The sequence below is a fragment of the Photinus pyralis genome, unplaced genomic scaffold (assembly GCF_008802855.1).
Source record: "Photinus pyralis isolate 1611_PpyrPB1 unplaced genomic scaffold, Ppyr1.3 Ppyr1.4_LG8, whole genome shotgun sequence".
Taxonomy (NCBI): Eukaryota; Metazoa; Arthropoda; class Insecta; order Coleoptera; family Lampyridae; genus Photinus; species Photinus pyralis.
Window position 1 is genome coordinate 5,775,013 of NW_022170819.1, and position 19,551 is coordinate 5,794,563.

At 40.0% G+C, this 19,551-nt stretch overlaps 3 protein-coding genes and 1 long non-coding RNA gene across 7 annotated transcripts; 1 reads left to right on the plus strand and 3 right to left on the minus strand.

Annotated features, from left to right (window-relative positions):
- Positions 1–698: 698 nt before the first annotated feature.
- LOC116178872 (sterol O-acyltransferase 1-like) lies at positions 699–3,754 on the minus strand. Of its 2 annotated transcripts, none has more exons than XM_031498503.1 (7): positions 3,620–3,754; positions 3,267–3,533; positions 3,071–3,219; positions 2,898–3,025; positions 2,698–2,846; positions 2,375–2,648; positions 699–1,801 (listed from the first exon to the last, which is right to left on the minus strand). In XM_031498503.1, the coding sequence occupies exons 2-7, from the start codon at positions 3,449–3,451 to the stop codon at positions 1,403–1,405; spliced, it is 1,284 nt and encodes a 427-aa protein (XP_031354363.1). In that variant the 5' UTR covers positions 3,452–3,533; positions 3,620–3,754; the 3' UTR covers positions 699–1,402. The 2 variants fall into 2 exon arrangements, with proteins under 2 accessions (XP_031354363.1, XP_031354365.1); XM_031498505.1 differs by having other exon boundaries at positions 3,267–3,508; positions 3,620–3,746.
- Positions 3,755–4,476: 722 nt separating this feature from the next.
- LOC116177751 lies at positions 4,477–14,366 on the plus strand. 2 transcript variants are annotated; one of them, XR_004146746.1, is made up of 4 exons: positions 4,477–4,593; positions 4,645–4,725; positions 4,777–4,966; positions 13,760–14,366. It is a non-coding gene; the product is annotated as an uncharacterized LOC116177751 (long non-coding RNA). The 2 variants fall into 2 exon arrangements; XR_004146745.1 differs by lacking the exon at positions 13,760–14,366 and having other exon boundaries at positions 4,777–5,632.
- LOC116177747 (cytochrome P450 9e2-like) lies at positions 5,628–10,325 on the minus strand. The gene is made up of 7 exons (XM_031496828.1): positions 7,544–10,325; positions 7,329–7,492; positions 6,952–7,280; positions 6,458–6,908; positions 6,144–6,410; positions 5,932–6,097; positions 5,628–5,877 (listed from the first exon to the last, which is right to left on the minus strand). Exons 1-7 carry the CDS (start codon positions 7,741–7,743, stop codon positions 5,874–5,876), a joined length of 1,581 nt encoding a protein of 526 aa, XP_031352688.1. The 5' UTR covers positions 7,744–10,325; the 3' UTR covers positions 5,628–5,873.
- On the minus strand, positions 12,572–17,620 carry LOC116177750 (sterol O-acyltransferase 1-like). Of its 2 annotated transcripts, XM_031496832.1 has the most exons (7): positions 17,331–17,620; positions 17,137–17,285; positions 16,955–17,082; positions 16,759–16,907; positions 16,436–16,709; positions 16,173–16,390; positions 12,572–12,911 (listed from the first exon to the last, which is right to left on the minus strand). In XM_031496832.1, exons 1-7 carry the CDS (start codon positions 17,513–17,515, stop codon positions 12,866–12,868), a joined length of 1,149 nt encoding a protein of 382 aa, XP_031352692.1. In that variant the 5' UTR covers positions 17,516–17,620; the 3' UTR covers positions 12,572–12,865. The 2 variants fall into 2 exon arrangements, with proteins under 2 accessions (XP_031352692.1, XP_031352691.1); XM_031496831.1 differs by lacking the exon at positions 12,572–12,911 and having other exon boundaries at positions 15,932–16,390.
- Between the last annotated feature and the right edge of the window lie 1,931 nt (positions 17,621–19,551).

Genomic DNA, 19,551 nt, shown 5'->3' on the forward strand with positions numbered 1-19,551 from the left:
ATATCACATTTGGAGGCCGTGTCTCAGTTACCGTTTCGACGATTTGCAATGTTGTCAAGCGTAGCACGACTGCTTTCTGAATTAAAATTATGTACATAATAATAATCCCGGAATTAAAATTATGTACATAATAATAGTTCAGGAATTAAAATTATGTACATAATAATAATTTCCGTATTATAAGAATCAATGCATAAATTCAATTGGCGTATTTCTTATTATTTCGTGACATAATAATAAATGCGTAATTAAAATTATGCGTAGGCATAATAATAATTCTGGTAATTCTTATTATGTCATGACATAAATGTAATTAATTTTTCTTCTGTTTTTTTTAAATTGTAACCAATTTATATTCTGTCATTAAATAGTAAAATGGCGTGCCATAGGTTATGTTATTTTTTCACCATTTCATAAACGTTACAAAATTATGTAATGCATGTGTTTCTAATTATACCATAATACAATTACTACTAATTACTGCAATTTTAAGTCTTTTTTCTCCTTTTAATTCTTTGTAGTGCATTTGGAATTGATACTAGCTTGGTTTTTAAGTGTTGGTAACCTCAACACAACAGCAATTGTTTAATGAGGTACTTATCTGCGATTCATCTACTCTTATTTATTCGTTTTGGTTTATTATTTATTAGAATATATACAAATTGTTATTTTTTGTCTGTTTTTGTGTATATACAATGGCGAACGTGGAAATAAAGTATCTATTTATCTATCTTACATAATTCATATGTACATTATTTACAGATGACTAGCAATATTCGATCTTGAAATACTAACAAAGTATAATATATACTTCTGAAGATTTCTTACTACATTTTTATTGCACTTATTAATCACCGATTGATAGAAAAAAGGCGTTCGAAGTTAATCGGCGGTTGATAACAAAGATGCGGTCTATGCAAGATGCGAAAGGTTGCCCTTCCCCTTTCAATTATATAAAGCGGTCGGTCGATGCTAGTCACCGGCTGACCGGCGGATGGTAGACAGATAAAAAAGGTTAAGATCTGTAGGGGTTTTTAGAGGGTTAGAGAGCATTTCTTAGCGTTTATTGCAGCTTTCAACAGTTCAAAATACCTTCAATTACTTCAAAGCATAAGGATTTCACTCTTTCAACCGTTTCAAAGCTTTCAGAGCTTTCGTCGGTCTTCTTCTATTTGATCACAACACAAATCAACTACCCTACCACAGTTTTAAAAGGAAAATAATTCAATAGCTACTAGTTTTTATTAACATCTTTTATGTTCTAGACTCAATAATGCGCTGTAATCATTAGACAAACTATTTAATGATGCTTTTTACCGGTGACAGATCAGAGCTAGTTTACCTGACTAATTTACGAACTTTTAGGTTTTAGTTTTCTTACACTTTCTTTAAACTTTTATATTTAACAGTAAAGAAACCGTGGTTTCAGGACATCTAAAACACTCTGAGATGCACTGGGACAGTTTTCCCTCGCGTAATATTCGATCGTGTAAATGGTAAGGAACAAAATCACTTCATTAGCAGAGAAAGTCGCAAATATCCTCCCACTTTTTAAGTTGCGAATTAAAATTAAGTTGACATACGCCAGCGTAAACATAGGCAAAAATAACCTAAACGAGACGCAGATGACGAGATCGTGATAGAATCCTGCCAGCAATAGCGTCACAAATCTGGAAAGTTCCCTTCTGCCTGGTGCCAGATGTTCGTAACAATCCTTGTAGATGAAAAGGTGTAACCATTCGTAAACCACAATGTTCCACTTCCTGAGAAATTCGTCTGCAGAGCTCGCTGTCCACCAGTCCTAGAAAAACAGCATCCTTTATTTTTTTACCACTATGAAGAATATGTATAAGCATTTTATTGAAGTGAATCCTACCCCTTCTATCTCTTTGGTCATAAATAATGAGAAGACATCTGCAAAGGGAAGAAATCACTATTTCTTATTTGTTTCCTGCAAATTTTGGAGAAATTTGAACTTGGAGGAAACTTTCTTCTGCTAAACTGTTATTTGTCCAATTGCTAGCAGTCTTATTTGTCCGTAAGTAAAATATTTCGCACAAAATCCCCATCAAGATGCTTCTTTTTACCACCGGCAGGTCAGTAAGGGAGGTACTGAATTGGGGTAAAAATGACCCCCAACTTTTATAAGAGAAATTTCGATGATGTCGGTCTGTCTGTCAGTCTGTCCGTTACGGCTGAACGGAAAGGAATCAAATCTGGTACGCATATTCCTCTACATAAAAGGAAGAGCTGAAAATCTTTTGGGCAGAATCCCTATGGTGCATTGTTCAAAACTCCCCTCTGTATAAGCAATGGCTTTTAGGGACGTATAACGTTGTAATTATAACAATGGCCATAACACGGACATACCTACCTCATAAAATTTTCGATCCGAAAACCGAAGAAGCTCGGCAGTGATATTCATATAGTTATGCATCCAAAAATAGCAAATCAAAATCAGTGTAATATGGCCAACGACAAAATATTGCAATGATATAGCGCAAATACGGGAAAAAGTAAATTTCTTTAGTCCATAATCCCTAAAGTGATGTATGTAAGTATTTTCAAGAAGTATGCTTGCAAAAAGTATAATCATGACCATTTCCACTAAGCAGGTTACAATGAAACCCCACCGTATGCGTTTAGATCTGGAATACAACAGTAGTTCAGTGTTCTGAAAGCCTAGTGCTTAATTACCTTGGGTAGACGTCTCTGTATAACAACGTTGGTGCGAATAAAAAGTAGAGGTATCTTGCGAAGGAAAGATCTGTACCTTTTCCTCCGGCACCCAAGTGTGTGGGAACTGTCGTACGAATGAACGAGTACGATTTCATTAAAATTCTAATCTACAACATAAAAATGAGTTCACAGTCACATTTTCGGACAGAAAGCTCTACCATTTCCATAGTTAAAGCAATGGAGGATGCCCCGCCCAAGCCGTACGTGAAGTTCATCTTAATAACACAGCATTGTAGTCCTATCGCGTACAGTAGATACAGAGAAGCAAAGATGCCATCAATTAATTCTGTAACTTATCGAAGTAGTATACGTTAAATTTTTCCTGGCATACTTTTATGCTGGGTTTGCTTCCGTAGACTTGCCCAACACACAAAAACGAAATATACGCCAAGACAGCTCAGAAACATGCCCATCCAGATGAAAAGAGCCACATGAAACCGGGCGAATGCAGCCAGTACCAGTCGGCTCCCAAAGTAAGCCCTAGAATTCATGATCGCGGTGATTCCTCTAGGTACACTCACACTCACCATCCATCGCGTTCGTAGTCGTTGAAAGCGGAATACAACATAGAAAAGCAAAAGATCCCGGGACATGAGTTAAACACGTACTGAAAGTGTTTATCCTTCTTCAGTTCGGTTAATAGGGACTCCCTTTCGCTGAAGACCTTTTTGGATGGGTCTCTGGTTTCCGCATGTTTGCCATTTGATTTCATTGCCGCATCTACTTTGTAAGCCTTTTCTTCAAACCCCGAGATTCTGAACACTCAAGGCTACTCGGAAAGTTGAAAGACTTATCTAGTGATCCATGGTGAAGAATTTTAATTGAATAAACAGACTTTGACTTTAGCTGATTAGGAAGTAGCTTCTACAAGATAACTCACCGGGTTTCTAATATATTAATATATTGCCCTTTCTCTCTTTTGCACCTTATATTTTATTGTATGATGTTTCAAGACGAGCAAGACACTTGTTTCCCAAAACACTGTACATTCTGAGCATTTATCGCTTAGTTGTCGTGGCAGAGCTGATTAGATTAGTCATTACATATTCCAAATCAAGTATTTGTGACATTGACAAGTATTCGATAGCATTATTTGCCATCATCATCGTCAAATTATGAATTTTCGTTGAATCTTAGACCTTATGGAATACAGAAGCACCTGTGTTTAAGTATCAAGAATATGTGAGGTGTACACAAATTATGCTACTATATTTTCATCTTCATGCGAATAAAAAGACGTAAGCTTTGCAATGGGTGGCCACCTGCGTGATTGATGTGACTGTATTTATACTAGACAACGTCTATAGCTAGAGGGATTCTTTCTCGGTTTTGTAATTAATGAGGTTCAAATCTGTCTGTGATTGAAATTTAAGGAAACTATTGCCACACGGAGTTAAACCACTCCGCTCCCCCTCCAAACAATTGTCTGCGAACGGTAAAAATCCCTTACCGTTCTCCATACTTAATATACTATAAGTCTTCTTGCTCGTGCAATGGGCGGAAGCCCTTAATATTTAGTTACAGCTGGATGGATGGACACAAATGGTAATAATACAGATGTTATCAGATCAGTTTTCTTTGAAGGAAACTCGCCGATAGTGAATTTGTAACGGACTACTGTACAGTTTTCCCTTACAAAAATGGACACATTTAATATAGATGGCACTACTAGGCTTATTCTTGTTATTTATTATAAACATTATTTTATTTGGGAAATTTACAACAATTTAAACATATTTTTGTCGTTATTCAGCGATTGCAGTTGCATTGCGTATGCGATATAATTTAAATTATTTGTCGTCAATTGACGGATCCATTGTTTCATTTAATTAAGTATTAGTCTGACTTCTGAGCGTAAGTAAATTAATTCTAAGTAACAAGTAATTTAAATGTAATCCGTTTCAGAAGCGTACCAGTTTTTTATAATTTAAATATTGTCACTAGTGGAAATTTTTCCACAAGACGAAATAGGGTTGAACATAAACCGTAAGTAAACAAATGTAGGCAATAAAGTTTCTATTGAAAGTTCTATTTTAGCTATATCCCGATTTTCTTATTTCGATATAATTAAAAAATATCGAAAGTAACGGTCAGAAGTCAGAACTATTATCTCCCAGTCAGGAGCCTACATTATTGCCATCTATTAGCATCCCTCCAATCCGGATGTACATCTTGTATAGCCAGAGGAATTTCACATGTTGAGAGGTTGGAGCTGTAAAGACAAAAGGTCAGAGATACGTCCAATCATTATCATACTTATCTTCACAAAACAAGCGCTGTCCAGCTATCTGTTGAACTTTACCTATGCACATCAAATTTTTGAAAATCCATTACCTACTTACCTCGAATGCTTCCATAATTTCTTTTTCATACTGCATTGATTTTAATTATTTTTGTACATAATACTAACATGTAGTTTTAAGTTTTTTTTGTAATACTATTGTTAATAATTATAAGGAAGCATTTCGTTCAGTAGAGAAAAAAAAAGGATTTCGTTTGTTTTTTTTTGTGTTCATGATTTTGTCAAAAATGTCGTGACAAATTTTTTGGGTATTGGATATTACTGCAAAGAGAATTTTTTTCTTGATTACAATGGCTCAATTTCGGTGGCTAATATTACTTATCAGTGGAAATTAGCTTTGAACTGCGAATGTAAATACGTTTCTTGCTGAACTTTGTTACTGTTTATTATTCCGTGAAACTCCTCAGTAAGCACTTGCTCTAAATTGTAGTCACAACAGTTTGTTAATTTTCCACGAATCCGAAATCTTGGAATCTACAACGATCTAGGAGTTTTCTTATGACATTGATATTCTTCACGATCATTAACGTCGTAGCCTTACAATTACAGTTTTATAACAACAAAAAATCGCAAAACAAAGCATATATTGAGAACAGAATGTAAATTTATTTGAAATATTAATTTCAATAAGTAATATTTCCGTACATATGATTTTTTATTTAAGTGCTGTGACGCTCTCTATGGTTTATAACAGCTCATTTGATAATTTACTGAGCAGTTCATTGGTTACTAGCAATCCTTGAATGAATGTCGTGTACAGAGAGTGCATGATCTTCTGGCTAAGTCTATTCATGGTGCAATGACAAAAATGTGCGACCCCAGCGTCCAACCATCACCTAGAAAAGACCGAGCGGATACATTATTTATAATTACCAATATTATTTATGTACCTCTCCCTGTGTTGCAATCCCAACCAGAAGCCTCCCTCCGCGCTCAGAAACAGGCCGTTTCTCCCTTGAACGAAAGGAATTTTGGTCTCCTTTACTGGGACAATGTTGAATTTGCTTAAAATGTTGAACAAAATCAACTTAGTTTCCAGAATTGCAAACCGCGAGGCTACAAAAAACGGATCTTGGTCACAGTACCTACTCGATGGACTCACCAATACAGTTTTTAGGCCCCATTCCGAACGGAAGATAAGTGCCAGGTTTGATTTTGTGCAGATTGTCCTTGTGGAATCTTTCAGGGTCGAACACGCCAGGATCAGGGTAGTACAACGAGTCTCTGTGGATGGCGTATATGGGAATCCAACATACCGTGCCCGCTTCAAAGTGTGTAGTCTGCTCGTGAGGAAGCTTAGCTTCTATTGTGAAAGGCGCTACGGATTTTCTATCGGTGAATGTAATAGGCGGCCATTTCCGAAGAGTTTCTAAAAAAACTGCAATTCTTAAACGATTCCCAAATTTCTGGGTCTACCCGAAACGACTTGGTCGAGATAAGCCAACCCAAGCACTGCCTCGAATGTGATTTCTCCTTGATTGGAGGCTAAGGACGTGTCTATTTCACTTTGCAGCCTTCTTTGAATATCACAGTTAACCGCCAACTCATACGCGGCGAAACACATAGCGGTGGCGGAGGTGTCAAATCCGGCAAGGAAGAAGGAGAACGCCTGGGCTGCAATGTCCTCATCGGTGATCGACGCTTTTAACGCGCCGTGCGATTTCCTCGCCTCGGACTCCTGCGCGATGGCAAATCCGGAATCCTCCCCAACATCGTCATACTTCAACCTACCTTGTCTCGCTTCGAGCAGTAGGTGAATCATGTCAGGACGAACGATACCTTTCTCTTTTCTTATGGAAATGCTCTCCCGTATAATATTCACAAAGTAAGTTTCGATAAATTTGGGCACGATGGACAGTTGGAATATCTAAAACTGGCAGTTACTCACAGTCCAGAGGGACATTTCGTACCTTCGCCAACCGCGGGCTAATGGTTTGCATAAACACCCTCAACCCTCGGAACAGCGTTATACTGGTGGCTTGCAAACCCATCGCATAAAAAGTGTTATCCCTATCCTTGAGCGAGTTACAGGTGATTCCAAACGCCGTGCTTCCAATTACATCGTTAGTGTAACGTGTAAACGCATCCTTCATTTCCAAAGTGATCACCCCCGTTTGATTTTCGAAGTATTCTACAAACTGTTGGGCGCACTCCTGCATTAGAGCAAACATAGCTTTCAATTTGCTACTGGTAAAGGCGGGACTTAGCGCGCATCTCAAAACGTGCCACTTCTCTCCTCCTGCAAAACGATAACAACCACCCATCACACCAGCCCGTCTTCGCTTACCTTTCATGAAGAATATGTTGCTCGCCAGAAGGGAGTCGACCTCTTCGAGCGCTACGGTTCTGTGCTCGGGAAACGTATCAAACTCTTTCACGGCGACCTTCTTGATGAGCTCGGGATCTTTTAGTACTAGAGTGGGTAGGAAAAACTGATAAGCCCCAAAGTACCTGAAAGAACAAACAAAATGCAACAATCGCCATGAGTTGGCGAAAGTCAACCTGTGGTTTGGATGAGAGTTGTAAATATCCTGAACCAACTCCGCAATTGAGCATTGACGCCTTAGTAGTGGGCCAAAGTTTCCTACCAACGGGGTCGGTTTAAGTTGGGGTATATTCCTTCTTTTCCAATACTTGAAAGGCTGCCATAACGCATGGACTAGCACGTAAATTAAGACGATGATTGCTATATAAAAGAACATGGTGGATTTAACGGTGCCTAAATCATAACTGAGGTTTTTTTTATCGTTTCTTAGATAACGTAGGAGTAGTATGCGCTGTATTTTAGGCGCGCAGTAATGGAGGTCATGGTCGTGTACTTATATCAATGTTTTTACCGTGAGATCTATCATAAAAACCTGAGAACGTTAACGCAATTGAAGGGACAAAGATCACTTTACTCTAATGACGGTCTAATTACACTTCTCTGTCCTTCCTATAACTTTATTCTCCGGATAAACTAATGCTAATAGAATCCTTGCTTAGGTACGTATTTGTGGATTTAATTTATGGGTAGATGGATAATAAGGAATATAGCATTCAATAAGAACAAAGAACATTCGACTTTTACTTAACATTTAACGTAGAGTTGCCTGTGATCTATTGCTCAAACTCCAACGCACACGCCATGAACGCAAAAGTTAATCATGAGTTGAAGAAGAAGAAGAAATTCTCTGACGTCTCTTGAATTACTAGAGCATACAGGCAGTTCCTATGTCTTCAAGAGAAATTCTGTGGAAGATCAGACGAAAATATGTTTGAGGATTAAGGAATTAATAGCATAACTGTCTTTTCAGGATACTCCAATACTGGATTGTGGAAAAGAGTTTTGGTCAAGTATACAAAAGAAAACTACTGACAGAGGAAAATCCTTTGCCACGAGTTTATTATTTCCATTTTACAAAGGCTCGGAAGCAGAAGAAATTCCTAAATCATAATGTGGAATATGCGAATTTTCTTTCGCGCTTTGTAGGTATATAGTAAATCTTCTGAACATAGTCGATCAATGAAACAAACATATTTGATGCATCACAGAAGCTAATTCCCTCCAAAGGGCATAACCTTACTTTTTTTTTTGGTCTTTTGTAGTAGATTTCGCCTGCTCCGGAGTCATACAGAACAATAGTAAATTCCTTCAAAGTTTTAATTGTTTCCTCTGTTATTTCCCTAGTGCGACGTCCGGATGTTTCATCGAAGTTATAAATGCCTTCTGGAACTGCACTAAATTATTCTTTCGTCCATGGGAGTGGTGGTTAGTATATCTTTTTTGTTAGCCGCCCGTTTAAGGAACTTGAACCCTCCTTTTGGTAATTGGATAACTTGATGCATGCTGTTGGCATCAGATAAGATGTCGTCCCCGTAGACGTTCTGCATTGTGCCTCGGGCTGCCTTTGGATAGTCTTCTTTTCCGTCTTCTGTTAATTGTTGTAGTTTTCTGTGGACTGAACAGCTGCTGCCGTCCTATAGGAATATCACCCAACCGAGTTCGTTTTGTTGACCCAACAAGTCGTCTTCTTTCACGACTCCAGTGAGTAAGACCTTGGCGTATTCCTCTGCTCCCAGAAGTACGTCAATTGAGCCTTGGATTTGGTCAGAGTGGAATCAGCTTACAGAACGATTACTTCTGTTGTTAATCACTTTGTTGTTTTGGGTGTAACTGGACCGTTATCCCGCCTTCGCTTTTGCCTTGGGAGGTTCAGCTGCTGTGAGCTTTTGATCCAGAATCCACTAATAATCTCAACAGCCTTTGAATCCTCTGTCAAATATGCATGTGAGAAGCTCTTCTCATTTTCCAGAATGTCCACTTCAAGCTCGGGTATTAGCTCCCTCTTCTTCTCGGCCTTGGTGCGCAGTGTTTGGCACCGAATTGAACTTGGTGCAATTATTTACTCTTCCATCTGGAACAGTATCCCTCTAAACTGGCCAACTTCCTGGTTATTTTACTTGGAACGCTTGTTCCTTATCCATTTCAACACTAAAATATACAAAACAACTCACCCTCCTAATTCCGGGGTGTAAGACAATCTAAGCAACTGATTACTTTCCAGGAGACTAGCTAACCCTCAGCAGAAGTAATATCATAGATAGACCTGATCACTGGGGCAGTCCCTTGGGATATCATTTCAATAAAATCGGGGTAGGTGAGGAAAACACATGTCACATTCGAGTAGAAAGAGACAGCGGAACAAATCATCTACTTTTGTGAGGTTGTCTCCGGGCAGAGATCACAAGACCTGGGCAAGGCTGTAACAGCACATCAGCAGAATGTCCATGAACTTAGCAGAGCAAGATCAGCAGAACACAATCAAACATATTGCATAATTAGGTGCTAATTAGGTGCTAATTAAGTGCCTTATTCTTGAATTAAATGCTCCCATTTATTAATTATTACATGTTTTGCCAGGTTCATATAAACTGAACGTTATGAGGAAATTACTGCCTCCCAAATTCAAAGAGATGCTGTGTACTGCCACTTTTCGTCCCTCATTGCATTTTAATCCTACCTATTGCAAAAAAACGAGGACTCTAGGAATTCTCCTGAAAGCGGGTCAAAACCGCAGAAGTGGGCGCGGACACGGACGGACGCACAACAAGCAAACAATAGCACATTTTTTTTAATTCTTAAAAATGCGCTAAAAATGTATAACGTTTATCGCATATTCCAACTCAGGTTGGAAGGCGCTATTATGAATTCATGCGTCCCTCCGTCCATCAGAAACCTCTACTACTACTCCTACAGTTTTAAAGATATTTAGTAATTAGTAATTTAGTAATTGCAAACATATCGCATATTGTAAACTTCAGGTGGGCGCATGCGCAGACTAAGTTTATTATTTATAATAATATTTATGCCATAACTTATTTTCCTTTGTACACATACATAGATCGTTACATGACCTTTCGGGGAGTACTAGATTGGGCTACTAGTTCAAAAGTTACAGCCCTTTGAATTTTCTTTCGAAATTGGTTTCTGGTCCATAATTTTTGATTGAGAAGTCCGATCGAAAAAGTACGAATTGTTTTGGATTCTACGTACCAAAATTAATAAGAAAAAGTGTTTTCCCGAGAAATTTTGCTGCAGTCGATTTTTGGTAAAAAAGGAAGGTTATACACTGCCTTTTTTTGAGCCCCGAAAAAAGAATTGTCTCAGATCGACCCGGAAAAAAAATTTTCTTATAGAATGTGGCCTGCAGAATCCATAATTTCAAACAGTTCCAAGATTGGGCTACTAGTTCAAAAGTTACAGCCCTTTGAATTTTCTTTCGAAATTGGTTTATAGTCCATAACTTTTGATTGAGAGAAGTCCGATCGAAAAAGTACGAATTGTTTTGGATCCTACGCATCAAAATTAATAAGAAAAAGTGTTTTCCCGAGAAATTTTGGTGCAGTCGATTTTTGGTAAAAAAGGAAGGTTATACACTGCCTTTTTTTGAGCCTCGAAAAAAAAATTGTCTCAGATCGACCCGGAAAAAAAATTTTCTTATAGAATGTGGCCTGTAGAATCCATAATTTCAACAGTTCCAAGATTGGGCTACTAGTTCAAAAGTTACAGCCCTTTGAATTTTCTTTCGAAATTGGTTTCTAGTCTATAACTTTTGATTGAGAAGTCTGATCGAAAAAGTACGATTCGTTTTGGATTCTACGCACCAAAATTAATAAGAAAAAGTGTTTTCCCGAGAAATTTTGGTGTAGTCGATTTTTGGTAAAAAAGGAAGGTTATACACTACCTTTTTTTGAGCCCCGAAAAAAAAATTGTCTCAGATCGACCCGGAAAAAAATTTTCTTATAGAATGTGGCCTGTAGAATACATAATTTCAAACAGTTCCAAGATTGGGCTACTAGTTCAAAAGTTACAGCCCTTTGAATTTTCTTTCGAAATTGGTTTCTAGTCTATAACTTTTGATTGAGAAGTCGGATCGAAAAAGTACGAATTGTTTTGGATTCTACGCACCAAAATTAATAAGAAAAAGTGTTTTCCCGAGAAATTTTGGTGCAGTAGATTTTTGGTAAAAAAGGAAGGTTATAACACTGCCTTTTTTTGAGCCTCGAAAAAAAAATTGTCTCAGATGGACCCGGGAAAAAAAATTTTCTTATAGAATGTGGCCTGTAGGATCCATAATTTCAAACAGTTCCAAGATTAGGCTACTAGTTCAAAAGTTACAGCCCTTTGGTTTTTCTTTCGAAATTGGTTTCTAGTCCATAACTTTTGATTGAGAAGTCCGATCGAAAAAGTACGAATTGTTTTAGATTCTACGCGCCAAAATTAATAAGAAAAATTGTTTTCCCGAGAAATTTTGGTGCAGTCGATTTTTGGTAAAAAAGGAAGGTTATACACTGCCTTTTTTTGAGCGCCGAAAAAAAAATTGTCTCAAATCGACCCGGAAAATAAATTTTCTTATAGAATGTGTAGTCCAGTAACTATATACATCAGACCATGCGTCAAATCCGGTAGTTCTGTTTTTTGTGGGATTGCTTATGTTGTTAACCCAATGTATAAATCAAGTTTTCGACCTCGAGCGGCGAACGCAACATAGTCAAATATACTAAAAACCGAGGAATTTTCGTTTTCTTTTAGATTTTGACGATTTTAACCCTAAAGGACCAGTTTGTCGAAAATAACTAATGAATACGCTTTGAAAGTAGACTAAATTGTTTTTCTACAATCGATATCCAAAGTAGGCATTTGCGCTCGTATTTGACAACGCAAACGTCATCTTTTTCGAGGAATGTCACTTTGTCGCTTATAAGCGACAAAATAGAAAAAACGCTCGCTCTCCCAATTATAAACTATAAATTAAATATGCATTGCTCAGAGTATCCAATGACAACGAGTAAATGACATCTTTCATTTGGGCATAAGATTAAAATGATTTGAGTGAAAAATTGAAATATTTGAAATATGTGAACTGCTCGATTGTAGAAAAAACCTTGTGTGTAATTCGAGCGCAAATTGATTGTCGATTTCAAGAGATTGCCGCGCTCCTTCGTCGCGCGTCAACTGTCTCTTTCAATCGACAATATATCATTTTGCGCTCTTAATACACAAATAGCTATTACAATTTGAGGCTACGACCGTTTCTATAGACGTAATAGTTTACGAGATATTGCTTTTAAAAGTTTATCGATTTTTTTAAAATCGAAAATTGTTAGCACTTTCTATAAAAGAAAACGAGAGGTATAAATGATATTCTTAATTAAACTTCAAAACAATCATTTTATAAAAAGAAATTTTGTTTGACTTCCATCTAAGTATATTGTCCCTTCTTGGACGAGCACGGTTGAGCATCGTCCATTTCCTCACTTGAAAGCCTTGTGGCTGGATTATCAATATCTTGTGTAACATCTCTCCACAATACATCCTCCACCATTTCTAGATCAGAAAAAAATCAGGGAAAATAAAAAACGGCATCAAATTATTGTAAAGTAAAAATATCGAGCACTGAACTGAACAGAACTAAGTCAAACGATTACACTCTTGGATCTTTGACATTAACAGCTAATGATTGTTCGACAGTTTAGTTGGCAACAGAAACTACCACCTTACAAAATTCATTATTCGTTTCATTTTTCAGCGTAATACCGCCCATTCTTGGCATCTGTGTAAAACAGAATAGAAACGTCACCCATAAAGTATTGTGAAAGATTTTTGAATTCGAAAAATTGACAATCTTTGAAAAGCATTATCTCGGAATCTATTACACCTATACAAACGGATGTGGGCTTAAATTATAGCAAATTTGGTCTGCTTTGAAAACTTATTGAACCGTTATTGGCGAAAAACTGGTCCTTCAGGGTTAAAATCGTCAAAATCTGAAAAGAAAACGAAAATTCCTCGGTTTTTAGTACATTTGACTATGTTGCGTTCGCCGCTCGAGGTCGAAAACTTGAATTATACATTGGGTTAACAACATAAGCAATCCCACAAAAAATCAGAACTACCGGATTTGACGCTTGGTACCCCCCATTTTTAGGAGCAAAGTTACTGGACTATTAAGGCGAAAACTTTTTTTTAATTTTTTAAAACAGTAGGAATGTTTTCCATAAGAAAACTTTTGTATAGACATTACTGATATCGCCCACTTAAAATTTATTAAAAGCTCTTAAACCCCGTGCTATTAGAGGTTTGTTGGTCAGTAAAGGGCTTAACGGTCAATACTACTTCTCCTAAAGTTCTTGAAAGTATTTGAAAACTTAATTTAAGTGATTTTTAACTTCAAGTTCGAGTACTACAGCAATTTGGAGATGCAGGGAATGAAAATCATTTCCGAGTTTGAGATGCACAGCTTAGCAAGTGAGCTTTGATGCCAAACGTCGAAGAATATTCCTGATCGCAATCACGAAGACCTCAATCTCTTTGGGGAAATCACATTGGATTGGATTGGACGAACACAATTGACTGGCCCAGATGGTAACAAATTGCTAGAGTTTAACTTTCTCTTAAGGCTCTTCCATTTTTTGCAGCTTATCACTGTCGGCTGTTCGGGCACCTTTTAAGCTTTTTATAAATCTATCGAAATCTCGGCAACGGAATATAGTAAAACTCAGGTTTTCGGCATTATATTCATACTATCGTGCTATTCCTGCATCGCTTAGTCTAATAGCTACCGATCTGTCAAATTACTTTTAAACACTAATCACATTCGTATAGAAAAGCTAATAAAAGTGACATGCACGAGAAGCAAAAGCGATGAAAGAAAGTAGAATGTTACGCCAATAACCGATAGTGAAAGAAGACTTTATACAGGGCGATTCTTATAGTAATTTTAAGTAAATTTACCTTCTGGAATTTCGCGCCTGTAGGTAGGCAACCCAACCGGCCGGCGGTGCACACGGAGCGATCTCAGGCGGCGATGTGTGGCTGACACTTGTCAGAATTTTGTTTAATTTAAACCCACGAAATCCCGTCTGCAACGACGCGTATCAAGTGAATAAACACTATGGCACGTTTTACTAACACGGAATACGCGGACATGCACTTCATGTACGGATTGGCAAATGGTAACGCACGAGCTGGACGACGAGCGTACGCTGAGCGGTATCCAAACCGTCAGTTACCCTGCAGACAGGTCTTTCAAGAAGTTCACTTCCGACTGTGCGAGACAGGGCAATTGCAGGTAAGCTGACGGAGGCTTAACTTTACACACAGATTCGTAATGCACATCGATACTTGGGTCATTTAAGCACCCATTTCGAAAAGTTTGTTTGTTTACACCGACCTCCTCCTATTTCGCAGCCCACTAGCGCCCGTGATCGCGATCGCCCGTTCGTAAATGCCTTAGAGGAGGATGTGTTGGAACGTTTCGAGGCAAACCCGCGTACTAGCACTCGACTTGTAGCAGATCAGGTGGGTTGTAGTCAACACACAGTGCGGAACATCGCCAACAACAACAACTTACACCCCTATAAGTTTAAGAAAGTGCAAGAGTTACGGCCGGGTGACCATGAAAGGAGGCTGGAATTCTGCAACTTAGTCGTCCAGGAGGAAGAAGCTAATCCGAACTTTCTGAGGAGCGTGCTAGTTACTGACGAGAAAGGATTCTCAAGAGAGGGGACCTTCAATCCTCGTAACAGCCACTACTGGGCGGAGCACAATCCTCATGAAACGTTTACGCGAGGATACCAGGACAAGTTTTCTTTAAACGTTTGGGCTGGCATCCTGGGGGACAACCTACTGGGGCCTTACATCCTCCCTCCGCGTCTAAATGCCCATAATTACCTGATTTTCCTGCGCGAGGTGCTACCAGAACTTTTAATGGATGTTCCAGTGAACTTGTACTGGGACCACTGGTTCCAGCACGATGGGTGCCCTGCTCACTACGGGCGGCAGGTGAGGGAACACTTGGACCAAACCTATCCGGACAGATGGATCGGCCGTGGAGGTGCGGTGGAGTGGCCTGCCCGCTCGCCCGACATCACCCCATTAGATTTTTACTTGTGGGGTGTGATGGAAGCGCACGTCTACGAGACTCCCGTCGAATCCGAAGAGGACTTAATTGCGCGCGTCGTCATGGCCGGAGAGGCTGTACGCCAGGACATAGGAGTCTTCACGCGAGTTCGAGGGGAGTGGTTGGCTAGATGTAGGAAGTGCATTGAGAACAACGGTGGCCACGTTGAACACTTGTAAACGTTATTGCTTTTGACTGTCGTTTTCCCTCCTTCCCTCCCATGTCGCTTCCTCGCGCTAACTCGCTCTGCATCGCTCCGCGCGGAACGTCGGTCGGTTGGGTTGCCTACATACAGGCGTGAAATTCCAGAAGATAAATTTGGTTCTGGCGCCCTTATTTTGGATTTCCGACCCCAAGTGTCCTATATGAAAAGACTTCCCCTAGGCAACCCCTATACGCTCCCAAACGGTGGCAGGTACTATAGGAATCACCCTGTATGTCGCAATACTGGAAACTAAACTAATTTTACTAACATACGTAGTGCAACATTAAAGGCTAAAGAAAACTAGCAGTAAACAAAACGCGGTATCAGAACATCCAGTATTCCATCCTGCACTCTCGGACAATTTTGCCTTGCATAATACTCCATCGTCCATATGGTAAATCCCATGCTCACTTGAATACCATATGAAACAACCAAAGATCGTTTGCCCTTTAAGCTTCGTAATAAAAAGATGAAACCGTACCCGAATGTAAAAAACGGCATAAATAACCGACACGAAATGCACATAATGAAATCGTGATAGAGTCCAGACAGAAGTAGCGTCAGTAGCCTGGCGAACTGCGTTTTTTCTGGAGCAAAATGGTCACGGCACTCCTTGTATACAAACACATATAACCATTCGTATACAATGGGGTTCCACTTCCTAAAATAGTCGTCTAAATTTACCGACGTCCACCAATCCTAAAATCAATTGTGATACTCGTGGTATAACTGTTGCATGTTTACCTCGTAAAACTGACGATCCGCAAATCTAAGAAACTCAGCCGTAAGGTTAAAATAAGTGTGCAAAAATAAATAGCCAGCGAAGAATAACGTAACGTAACCCAGGTAGAAGTATTGCACTGCAATGGTGCAAATTTCTAAAAACGTGTACTTCCTCAGTCCATAGTCTCTTAAGTGGTACATGTACGAATTTTCGAAGAGTACGCTTGAGAGGACTACAATTATTAAAATTTCCGAAAAGCAGGACCCAATGAAACCCCAACGTATGCACTTGGATCTGTAATTCGGCTATTCAGAGCTTTGTAGGGATGCTGATCACGTCGTACCTTGGATAGACGTCTTTGTACAGTAAAGTTGGTGCAAAGTGAAAGTACAAGTAGCGAGCGAAGGTTGGACCTGGTCCACTTTTATCGGAATTACAGCATTTCGGTGCGTTAGTGCGAATAAACGAGTGCGTTTTCATTACGATCCTGACCTACAAGACAAGAATAACGTTGGTAGTTAGCAATTTGATGTGTAGACCATCTCCATCATCAAAGCCAGGGAGGATATTACGCCTAAACCGGAAGTGAGATTCATCTTAGTTGCATAATATTGTAGTGCAATCGTGTACAGTAGATATAGGGATGCAAAAGTGGTGTCAAGTAGAGCTGAAAGTGGGTGGAGTGGTAAACATCTCGTATTCTGGGTGGTTGCATACATACGTTTGCGTTGGACCTGTTTCCGTAGATGGGCCCAACAGATGAAAGCAAAATATACTCCCAGACTGCTCAGGAACATGTACAACCAGATGAGTAGGGCCACATGAAGCCCAGCAAATGCACTCCGTAAAAGTCTCGTTCCACAATAGGGCCTAAATGTGGCAGATTTATGTTACTTGCTTTAAGAACACACTTACCATCCTTCACGTTCGTAGTCCTTTAAGGCGTAGGAAAGCACAGAGGAGAGGCAGCTTGCGAAACATAGGTTAAGCACGAATTGGAAGTTCTTCCCTCTCCCCAACACGGTTAGTAAAGACTCCCTTGGTTTGAAGTCTCTAGCGGCTGGATTTTTACCCTCGGCATGTTTGTCCTTTAATTTCATCACTTGTATGTCAATGACTAACAAATGAAGGGAACTGTTCTCCTTACAACGTTTAAGTGAATTGATAACGTGTTATTTACGACTAATATCAACGAAGAGTGATAACGAGTCACAATGATAAAGTGTTATCATCTTTAGCCTTTTTTTCAATAGGGTGAGCGATTATATTTAAAAAAAATGAAAATCAAGGTTTTGCGACGACGGGGATATCGAAAAATCTGCATGCGCCACATCCCTGGTAGAGATAAGGATGCTCGCCACTATGAAACAGAGGATCGTAGCAACCAAAGACAGCATCGCGAACCAGCTATCTCGCCCGGATGTCGTATCGTGGTTAAGGACTAGCACGGTGTTAAACGGTGCTGAAGCTGGGAAGCTCAGAATGGTGCGAGGGCCTCTAGTTTATCGCCCGGACCAAGAGGAGACAACCTCAGCAGGTAACCCAAATCCTAAGGGACTGAATAGCAACTATCGGCCTTAACCTCGGAGTACCGGGAGCCAATCCGTCGCCTGAGCCATCTGAAGGGAGCACCGCGAGCGTGGATATTTTTTCCCCCAATAGTCGTGGAATAAAACAACCCGGAGCCCCTGGTACTGGAGAACTTAGAAAATGCTCCGGGCAGCGCGCCGGGAGCTAAAACAATGTAAGATAGAACATAAACGGCTATATACAACCTGAAGTGGAGCAACCTTGGAGTTCTAAGCAACTAGGCAACGCACCTGCCGAGATTTCACTGAGAACTGGGACGCTAAAGCAGCACCGGCTTGATGGCAGCTCTCCCATGGCAAGTTGCTCGAAGAAGGCAAAAACTGGGACCGTAAAGGATACCAGAACCTTTACCTAAGCAGCTACAGGCATCAGACTGGATTTTGCCCATGATGACTTGGAGGGAAGGCTGTTAGAAGAGGAGACATGGCGAATCAGAACCTGGATCCTTGACAGAGTCGACGCCATTGGGGCGGTTTCGGCCAAATTGAGGGTGTGTCGTCACCGAGGGGGAACGCACTGTTAATCACAGCGCAAACCAGGTATCGTTGAATTCATTGAGGTCTGAGCTCCATGGGAGGGTGCGAAACTTCGATTCGTCGAAGCGAGGAACCTCCCACGCCTGGATGCCCGTGGATCAAGGAGAAGGATCTGGTCACAACCAGGAATTGATGGGTGGTGGACAGGAAGGGGGAATCCAAGGGACATACTTTGATTGTCTTTCTGGACCATACTTCCTGGAACAAGATTGGGGCCATCGACCCTACATGTACTTCACCAGAGTGACGTTCAAACTCCTCTCCAAGACGAAGATGGATGCAGATGAGGCATGGAGTTGCGAAGAGGCCACAGCAGTTGAGGAGCCCTCAGGGAAACCACAACCAGGTGGGCCAACCACCACGCTTCAGTAGGTAAGAGAAAATTGAACAAATTTCAGAAGGTGCCAAAGAACCTTGAACAAAGTGTAGAATCGGTTCCTTGAAGAAAATTAAGGGGGGTTATACAGACATCAAGGAGATCTTGGAGCTTTTGTTTCAATCACACTGTCCGGTATCAAATACTCAAAATCACGCGGGCGAACCAATTACTCTGGAACCACTTGTAAAGGGAGCAGAGGAGATTGGGTTTTTGCTCGACAGATAGTAAACCCAACCAAAGTGAGGTGGGCAGCGAAGACTTTCCATCCGTATGAATCCCCAGGGATGGATGGAATCTTTCCTGATCTACTACAAGTCCTCGACCTGCTAGCCTCCACACTATGTACGTTATTAAGGGCAAGTTTTGCCCCGGGATACATACCTATGGCGTGGAGGGACGTAAAAGTCCTGGGCGTGTCGCATACGCCCAGGTCAAGCCGTTTAGACTCATCAGTCTCTTTTCTCCGGGAAAATCCTGTGAACTTGCTATCCACAGAGTATTGGATGTAGCTAAAAGGGCAATTTCCTGTAAGGAGGTGGCTCTAGTGGCGTTTTTAAATACAGAAGGGACGTTCAACAATACCCTCTGCAGAATCTATCTGCTAGATGCATCCATGCCATGCTAGAACATA